Raw genomic sequence first — 10284 nt, 5'->3', positions numbered from 1 at the left:
CTTTGTTTTTTACACGGCGGGGTGTTAGATAGGAGAACAATGAGTTTCCTGGTCTGATTGGATTTGGGAGGAAGTATGAAAAGGAACTTTTGATGGTATTTGGACCTCAGAGCCTCGTTAAAAAGGGGGATCAACAAATACCAAAAAAAATGATTCAATCAGTCTTTTCTTCCTGAGTTTCAGTTGACCCTTCCCGCCCTTACTGTCTGCTCTGAAAGTTAGTTTGAAGAAGGGATCAACCACACAGCCCATGCAAATGTAAATATGAACCGTTTCGGGAGGACAAAGGATTTCCTCCCTGCCACAGTAATCCTCAGGTCACATTCCTTTTGGGGCAAGGGTCACAGAGGAGAAGCGGGGAGGGGGACCAGAGTACATTTCATACAATATTCCATTACATATATTCCATATATTTTTACATTTCATGAGGCAATCCCACCCCCATCCCCAGCAAAAGTTTATTACAATATTGGATCTTTATTATAACGCAAACTGGAGATCTCATAGTCCTTTGGCAAAGGTGCGTGGAAACTGAGGCTGCTTGCATTTCAAGGCAAGCACCAGAAGGAAGTTCGTGGCCAGGGATGTGGCAAACAGTTCAGTTCATGAAGCAGAGAGTCAATAAGAAAAGGCAGAAGCCCAGTGATGGGCGCTGGGTTGGGTAGTAGCAGAGTCCATAGTCCAGTGCATAAATCAGAGAATTCACAAAGAGGAAACAGGAACCCAGTTATGTGCACTGGGTCAGGAAGCAGCAGAATCCATTGTCCGGCCCTTGGCGAACTAGATCTTCCGCGCTGGGGCCGGGGGCCGGCCTGGCCGCTTCTCCGGGTCCTCCTGTGGGTGCCCACAGCAAGCCCCTGATGGCAGGGCACGAGCAGGAACGAGCGGTAGCAAGGGAATAACAGGCTGCTTTCACCGAGCCAGTAGAGTTTTGGCAATCAGCTGTTTGCTGTCTAATAATAATACTTTAAACAAAACGATTATTCCCCGAGCGCAGGAGTCCAAAATGAGGAAAACGAGACAGCAGTTAGTCTTAGAATTAATAGCAGAAAAATACAAAATTAGAACGGCGCCGATCCGCCATATTACTGTTTTAGTGGTTACTGGGGTCCAAAATGGCAGTTTCAGTATCCGCGAATTGGGCGAACACAGATCCTTGGTCCGGGGGGGGGGGTGCCTGGAGGCACCTCCCCGCAGGCTCACGGCTCTCCGGAGCCTGGAAAAGGGATTTTAATGTTGAATTAGTCTGAGGCAGGAAAGATACAAAAGAAAGATTAAATGTTGCAAGTTTCAAGTGCCTTATTAGGGGAATGATACAATGTAAGGAGAAGGGGAAAGCAAAAGAAAGGCTGCAGGCATTCTTATTATTGAGCTGCCTGCTGGGGCACATTTCATCAGTTTCTTCCGATTGTGACAACCAGGAACTGCGGAACTCTCTGCTGCAGTGCAGGCCAATCGATGGTGCCCCCCCCCCCCCGCCATCAGGTACATCATTGGAAGCAGACAGGAGCCTTCGGTGGCGCAGTGGGTTAAACCCCTGTGCCGACAGGACTGAAGACCGACAGGTCGCAGATTCAAATCCGGGGAGAGGCGGATAAGCTCCCTCTATCAACTCCAGCTCTTCATGTGGGGACATGAGAGAAGCCTCCCACATCAAATCATCCAGGCGTCCCCTGGGCAACGTCCTTGCAGACGGCCAATTCTCTCACACCAGAAGCGACTTGCTCCTGACCCGACCCAAAAAAAAAAAATTGGAAGCAGACAATGGAGAAACTCAATCGAAGTCAACTTGACAGCTCACCCTCATTTAATCCTTGTACCATTTTATACTGTTTTATTATGTTATTGTCGCTATTTTATTGTTTTACCATGTTTTTGTTTAGCATTTTCACTTGATGTTATTGTCTGTTTTTCTATGTATTTTATTTTGTTTTGCCTTATTGTAATTGCTTGGGCTTGGCCCCATGTTAGCCGCCCTGAGTCCCTTCGGGGACATGGTGGCAGGGTACAAATTAAGTTACTATTATTATTATTATTATTATTATTATTATTATTATTATTTGAAACACAACAAGATGAGTCCACAGCAAACAAGATCACTCTGCTGGCTGTTGTATTGGATCACATGTCGGACACTTCCCAAGTGTCTAGGACTGTGTGATGTATCAGCGAATAATGTGTGCAGATCCCAGTAAGGTGGCCTTCTGCAGCTGGCAGAAGGTGATCTTATCAGCCCCGATTGCAGGCCAAGGTCTTTAGGCACTGCACCCAGTGTGCTAATCACCCCTGGGACCACCTTGACTGGCTTGTGCCAGAGTCTTTGCAGTTCGATCTTTAAATCCTCATATCGTATCAGCATTTCCAGTTGTTTCTCTTCAATCCTACTGTCGCCTGGGACTGCAACATTGACGATCCACACTGTTTTTTAACACGATCATGAGGTCAGGAGTATTGTGCTCCAAAACTCTGTCTGAATTCAGAAGTCCCAGAGTAGCTTGACGTGTTCATTTTCTGTAACTTTTTCCGGCTTGTGATCCCACCAGTTCTTTGTCGCAGGCAGATGGTATTTGTGGCACAAGTTCAATTAATCATTTGAGCAACGGTGTTATGCCTCTGCTTGTAGTCTGTCTGCATGATCTTCTTGCAGCAGCTGAGGATGTGATCTACTGTTTCATCTGCTTCCTTGCAGAGTCTACATTTGGGATCTGTGGTTGACTTTTCAATTCTGGCTCTGATGGCATTTGTTCTAATGCAGTAGTTCTCAACTTTCCTAAGGGTGTGACCCCTTAATACAGTTCCTCCTGTTGTGGTGAACCCCAATCATAACATTATTTTCCTTGTTACTTCTTAACTGTAAATTTGCTGCTGTTATGAATCGTAATGTAAATATCTGATATGCAGGATGTATTTTTATTCACTGGACCAAATTTGGCACAAATACCCCATATGCTCAAATTTGAATACTGATGGGGTTGGGGAGAATTGATTTTGTCATTTGGGAGTTGTAGTTGCTGGGATTTATAGTTTACCTACCATCAAAGTGCATTCTGAACTCCACCAACAATGGAATTGAACCAAACTTGGAACACAGAACTTCCATGACCAACAGAAAATATTGGAAGGGTTTGGTGGGCATTGACCTTGAGTTTTGGAGTTGTAGTTCGCCACATCCAGAGAGCATTGTGGGCTCAAACAATGATGGATCTAAACCAAACTTGGCACGAATACTCAATATGCCCAAATGTGAACACTGGTGGAGTTTGAGGAAAATAGACTCAACATTGGAAGTTGTAGTTGCTTGGATTTATAGTTCATTTACAATCACAGAGCATTCTGAACCCCACCAACAACAGAATTGGGCCAAACTTCCCACAGAACTCCCATGACCAACAGAAGATACTGTGTTTTCTGATGATCTTTGGACGCCCCCTTGTGACCCCCACAGGGGTCCCGACCCCCAGGTTGAGAAACACTGTTCTAATGGCTTATTATTATTATTATTATTATTATTATTATTATTATTATTCTTTGGGGAACAGCTGTACCCCAAGGACAGAGAAAAAGAGGCTGCTAAGTAACCCTCTTTAGGCTGTTCTCCTCAAACTGTGGCCCTCTGGCTCTTTGGGCCTGCAACTCCCAGAACTCCTAACCATTGAACAAGCTGGCTAGGGCTTCTAGGAGTGGGAGGCCCAAAGAGTTGGAGGCCTGCCCTGGGTGTGCTGGCTAGTGCTGAAGGGAAACGCAGGCCAGGGAGAGAGACTCTGAGATGCTTCCCACCAACTAGTGGCTTCTGCTGGATGACGTCATGCGAAGCCGGGCCCGGTAGGAACAGAAAGTGGGCGGAACCATTTTTGTTGGGTCAAGGAGGTCCGGTGCGCCGCTGCTCCAAGTCCGCCCGGCTGATTGCTTCTCTCGCGCCACAAAAGAGGAAAGGGGGGGGGGGGGCAGAAAGATGGCAGCAGTTGAAGAGCTCCAGCGCCCACTGCCACCCTTAATGGCGGGTTCCCCTGCGGCGCCCCCATCCAGCGCCTCCTCCTCCTCGCAAGGCCTGAGCGGAGGAGCGGGCCCCGGGCCCAACCCTCTCTCCCGGAAGCTCCGCAAAGTGCTGGAGACGCGCCTGGAGGCCGACAAGGTGAGCAGAAAGGAAGACCCGAAGGCTCCCCTCCTCACAGAAGCCCCCTGGGAGTGTTTCCCTTCTGACATGAAGGCCTCTGGCGTCGCTCTGCAAAGCGGCCAAAGAGAGATGTAACCTGCACTATTATACAGACCTTCTCCAACTGGGGCTCGCCAGCTCTTTGGGCCTCCAACTCCCAAAAGCCCTTGCCAGCTTGTTCAGTAGACAGGAATTCTGGTAGTTGGAGGCCCGAACAGCTGAAAGGTCACTGTCTAAAGAAGTCTGCCTTGTCTGAAATGCTTGGGACACCAAGTGCTACACTATAGGCCCTCCCACACAGCCATCTAACCCAGAATATCCAGGCAGAACACCCACAATATCTGCTTTGAACTGGGTTATCCGAGGGCCCTTCCACACAGCCACAATCCCGGTTTTCTGAGGGCCCATCCACACAGCCATCTAACCCAGAATTTCTGGTCAGATAATCCACAGTATCTGCTTTGAACCGGGTTATCTGAGGGCCCTTCCACATAGCCATATAACCCAGAATATCCGGTCAGATAATCCACAGTATCTGCTTTGAACTAGGCTATCTGAGGGCCCTTCCACACAGCCATCTAACCCAGAATATCCAGGCAGAACATCCACAATATCTGCTTGGAACTGGGTTATTCGAGGGCCCTTCCACATAGCCATCTAACCCAGAATATCCAGTCAGATAATCCACAGTATCTGCTTTGAACTAGGCTATCTGAGGGCTCTTCCACACAGCCATCTAACCCAGAATATCCAGGCAGAACATCCACAATATCTGCTTGGAACTGGGTTATTCGAGGGCCCTTCCACATAGCCATCTAACCCAGAATATCCGGTCAGATAATCCACAGTATCTGCTTTGAACTAGGCTATCTGAGGGCCCTTCCACACAGCCATCTAACACAGAATATCCAGGCAGAACATCCACAATATCTACTTTGAACTGGGTTATCCGAGGGTCCTTCCACACAGCCATATAACCCAGAATATCCGGTCAGATAATCCACGGTATCTGCTTTGAACTGGGTTATCCGAGGGCTCTTCCACACAGCCATCTAACCCAGAATATCCAGGCAGAACACCCACAATATCTGCTTTGAACTGGGTTATCTGAGTCCACACTGCCATATAACTCAGTTCAAAGTAGATAATGTGGGATTTTATACAGCTGTGTGGAAGGGGCACCAGTAACTCAGTTTTTTCTACTGGGTTATGAATGTCATTTACTAATTGGTTCTGTCATAAAAACATGGGGAAAGTCTAGTAAGCTGCCAAAACTTTATTTTTGCGGGAGGGACATCCTGCAGCACATTTTCGCTATAGTTTTTCAATGAATATCTCACAAAATATCAACCAATTCAACATAGTTTGTGGCACAAAAATGAAGTTTCTGAGTATAACGACTACTTTCAAAGTAAGTGCCACACAATTATACAGGAATTAGCTCTTTTAAAGCAGGAACATATTTTTTTCAAATTTTGTTACATAGTGGTATTATTATTATTATTACTACTACTACTACTATGTTTATTTAGACCCCCTTTTTTCTCTCCACAAGAAGACTCAAAGCAGCTTACATTAAAGGCATTACAATACAATTTACAATCTACAAGCATACAAACATTAAAACAGAACTAAAGATGATTTTTGTTCCTGGGTTATAGGTGTAATTTCCTAATTGGTCCTGTCATAAAAATGGGAAAAGTGTATTAAACTGCCAAAACCTTTTTGCAGGACATCCTGCAGTACATTTTCACTATAGTTTTTCAGTGAATTTCTCACAGAGTGTCAACCACTTCAACATAATTTGTGGCACAAAAACAAAGTTTCTGGAGTATAATGATTACTTTCAAAGTAAGTGCTGCACAATTATACAGGAAATAACACTTTAAAACCAGGAACAGATCCCCCCCCCCAAAAAAATTTCATTACATAGTGTTACTGTTATTTATTTGTATCTCATTTTTTCTCTCAAAAGAAACTCAAAGCAGTAAACAGTGCCAAAGCAATACATCATAGTATTTCAAACCTGCCACCTATAAGCACCAAAATAGAATTAAAATGGAGCCATTAAAATAAATAGTTGAGCACCTATTAAAATATATAAAATGCTACACAATACACACACAGCTCAGTCTTTAAAAACTTTCTTAAGACGCCTGCTTAAATAGAATGCATTCTATATTTTGGATTTCGGGAATCCCAGTGTATACATAATGAGATATACAGGCAGTCCTCAAGTTAAAAACATCCTACTTACAAATTTAAGAATGGGAATAAGACAATAAGAAGTGAGATAAATCTACCCCTAGGAAGGGAAATTCACTCTTGAAAGAGTGATCATGGGGGAAAAGGTATCTCCATCAAATTCTTGTTTCCACAACAAGCCAAAATGTTAAAAATCCAATTATCACAGGGACAGAAACTGAGGTAAAATCTTCTGAACGGGGTAGAGACAGCTAAACAAACTTCACAGAGGTGTTAACCCTTCCCTGTGCTATGTAAAGTGTGTGCGTGTGTGTATGACTGGAGTTACACTGAAAAATATACCCATTTCGATTTGCAAATTCAGCTTAAGGACAAACCTACAGAACATACCTTGTTCGTAACAGGGACCTCCAGTATTGGAAATTGGAACCAAGTCCAGACGCAGAATTGGTTCATGCTTCATATACACCTTATACATATAACCTGGAAATAATTTTATAAACCATATTTTAAATAATTATATGCACAAAACAAAGTTTGTTCACATTAAACCATCAGAAATCACAGGTGTTACTATCTCAGCCACTAATGTAGACAGTTTTGGATTTTGGAGTGTTTTGAGTTTCCAGATAAGAGATGGCCAACCAGTATGAGACTATGCTCTCAGTTGATAACTTCACTAGTCCCAGGAACCCCTTCCTGAAAGTCATTGGCTTCTAAATCTGGATGACTGCATTGAAAAGATGGCAATAGGAACCTAGTACTTCTTTTTTACTCAGGAAATAGCTTTTATTGAGGTGGAGGGAGCCAGAGGATTTGTTTAGTCCTTCTTGGCTGCGGCTTTCCTCATGGCAGCCAGGACGTTTCTGAGCTCTTCAAGCTTCCTCTTGGCCCGGATGTGGGTCCCCAACATTTTCTTGATGAATTGTAGGGCCCGCTTGTCCTTGGAGACTTTGAGCAGCTCCATGGCCCGCCTCTCGTAAGGAGCGCAGCCGCACACTTCCCGGATCATGTCCTGGATGAACTTGGTGTTCTTGGTCAGGCGCCTGCGGCAGCGGCATTAACAAGGCTTGGAAACATTCTTGGTCACCTTGTGGCCTTTGCTGGGGCCCACGGCCATTGGGTAGCGGATCGCCATAGCTTCTGTCACCGCGCAATGGAGGCCCGCACCGGAGGAACCTAGTACTTCTAAAGGCGTGTGGTGAGGGGAATTTCCAGGTGCTTGCTTGTCTTGAAAGATGGACTAAGGCCCCTTCTACATTGCCATGTAAAATCCAGATTATCTGCTTTGAACTGGGCCTCCTTCTACAGTGCCATATAATCCAGGTTATCAAGTCGGATAATCCACATTATCTGCTTTGAACTGGATTAAATGAGTCTACACTGCCATATAATCCAGTCCAAAGTAGATAATCTGGATTTTATATGGTAGTGTAGAAGGGGCCTAAATAAATAAAATCTGGTACAGGAGCTATACACATAATGTGGTCTAGACCCATATTATGCAGTTCAGTGCAGTTAAACAGAATTGTATGAGTCTACACTGACGATATAATGGCAATGTAGATCCAACCACAGTCAATAACATTTACCCCAAGGTGTGGTGCAGTTTATACAGTATTAATACCAATATAAAGGCTTCTCAAATGTTTGTTTCCACTTTATTGTGTTTTGTGTGCCTTCAAGTTGCTTCCGATTTATGGCGACCCCAAAGGGATCCTATCACAGAGTTTTCTGGGTCTGAGAAAGTGTGGCTTGCCCAAGGTCACCCAGTGAATTTCTTTGGCTAGTAGGGAATCAGGCCTTGGTCCAGTGTTCAAACCATAGCTCTTTTCTCTCTAAATAGGGACATTGATTTCAGAGAACCGAAACCTACATGTTTGCTAAACTAGGAGTGACTGAGTATATGTTTCTTAATCTGCCCTTAAAATCCATGTTGATTGTGCTTTATATTTGATTGCTGTACATCCAGTGGCAGGCATCTGAGTGCATATACAAGGTCCATTTAAAATAATTACACTGGAGTAATGTCCAGCTGTGATGTGATATCCCTCAGGCATACTATTTCTTGATGTTGCAGTCAGCAAATGATAAATATTCATGATTGAAGCATTATAGAGATGGTGTTAAATTTGTTCATTACTGGTTTAGTAATAAATTAGTCTTTTCCTGGCCTGTTATAAAGTAAAAACATGATTACTGAAAGTAATGAATGGCCTGATTAGTTGAATATGAAAGGATATCGAGACTGTTGGCTTTGTAGCTGCGATGTGCAATGGTTAGTTTTAAAAAGACAAGGTGTATGTCTCATATTCCAAACTAGTTTTTGACAATTCCCAGCACCATTTGCAACATTTTATTCCCACTCTTGGTCTTTTTAATTTGAAAGTAATTAGATTTATTTTTTAAAAACCCAACTCTTTTCTCTTTTTAAAGAGTTATAGTGCATCCGTGAAATGACATTGCTGCGCTATAGCATTATAAATTCTTTTTAAAAGAGAATAAACTGTTTTTGTTTTTTCAAACCAAGCCCTGGCTTAATAAACTTCAGAAATGCTCTAGTGTAGATCAAAAAATATGTATTAGTACATATAGCAGCATCACCAAAGAATGCAAGGAAGGGATGCAAAAGCAACAGCATCTGTCAAAACCCAAGGAGCTTTCTTTACAATCTGAGTATCTTTAGGTAAGTTGGAAGAGCCCATGGATGGAAAAGTACTAGCACAAGGGATACATCTTAAGCTTGGGTTTTTTAAAACGCTGCATGGTGCAAAAGAAAGCATAATGAGTTCTGTGAGGAAGTCTCAAGCCTCTTTCCCTGACCTGTAACATTTATGTCCATAGATTTACACTGGGCAAATTAGAGATTCAGCACATTGATGTTGTTATGGTTTAAAAATATAAGTTCAAACCAAAAACATAATTTTTAGAAGCAGACAATAGAAGTCCACAGTTTAATCCTAGCTCAAATCCTGAGCGCACAGTGCACTGTAAAAATTATAGTCAATCTGCAGTATGATAAATTGGTTTTTCATAATGTGTTCAGCAATTCTATTTTGCAGGTTTTCATTACTGGCTGTCTTGAGCAGTGTAGAAGTACTGGAAGGGCAGGATATAAATTGTATGTATAAAGAAATATTGCAGAGCTATTCCACAGAACTATTTGCTTGTCTCCAGGCAAAAGCCATATAGATCCATAACAAACCCTGCCTCAGATTTAGGTGCTTGAGTCAAAATAGTGCAATTAGGTGGCAAAGCCATATTTTATGTGGAGCCTGGGGTGCCCCTTGAAATTGTTGGAAAGTAATTTGGAGGGCTGCAGGTTCTCAAGTCCTATTTAATGCTGCAAGCTGCAGAGAACATATGGCAAAGTTGGGCTTCGTTTGTGCAGATATAAATATTGTGAGCTGCTTAATCTCCTAGACTGCAAATTGTGTATGATAATACCTGAGTGAATTTAGAGATAAAACATGGGGCAAATTATTATATTCTGTGCTTCTTTTTCCCTGAAACTTTTGGAGAAAATCCTTCATTAAACTTGCTGTCTTAGTGATCTCCTTTAGAAAAACATGTGATGAATTTAATTTAAGGATGCTACTCTTCATTGAACCAGATGTAGAAAATACGACATTGAGAAATACACAAAATGTTCATAAAAATTTTAATAACCTATATAAAAGAAACTAAGACATTTTAAATATATTTTATTTACATACATAAATAGAACACAAAACAATAAACATTTTATAAAGACATAAGTCCACCACCAACATCTGAACAAGTATCATTTCCTTTTCCATAAATGTATGCCAGTCAGCCAGTAAACAAATATCATATTAAAAATTCCTGAACAACAAAATTGTATTGTTTTCCTTTTTTACTGTCTAAAGCATATTTAATAAAAAACCAACCAGTATAAATCAAAA

General features: G+C 42.5%; 1 protein-coding gene and 1 pseudogene across 1 annotated transcript in view; one reads left to right on the top strand and one right to left on the bottom strand.

Moving 5' to 3' along the window:
- Positions 1 to 3940: 3940 nt before the first annotated feature.
- COG6 (component of oligomeric golgi complex 6) overlaps positions 3941 to 10284 on the top strand; it is a 36546-nt gene continuing 30202 nt past the window's right edge. The window contains exon 1 of the mRNA XM_067468909.1: positions 3941 to 4132. Within this exon, the coding sequence (XP_067325010.1) occupies positions 3953 to 4132 (180 nt within the window). The 5' untranslated portion in view covers positions 3941 to 3952. The remainder of the gene's footprint in view (positions 4133 to 10284) is intronic.
- Positions 7144 to 7515, bottom strand: LOC132762013 (large ribosomal subunit protein eL36-like; annotated as a pseudogene).

This window comes from Anolis sagrei, chromosome 1 (assembly GCF_037176765.1).
Source record: "Anolis sagrei isolate rAnoSag1 chromosome 1, rAnoSag1.mat, whole genome shotgun sequence".
In the NCBI taxonomy this organism is placed as follows: Eukaryota; Metazoa; Chordata; class Lepidosauria; order Squamata; family Dactyloidae; genus Anolis; species Anolis sagrei.
This window is presented reverse-complemented; position numbering and strand designations above follow the sequence as displayed.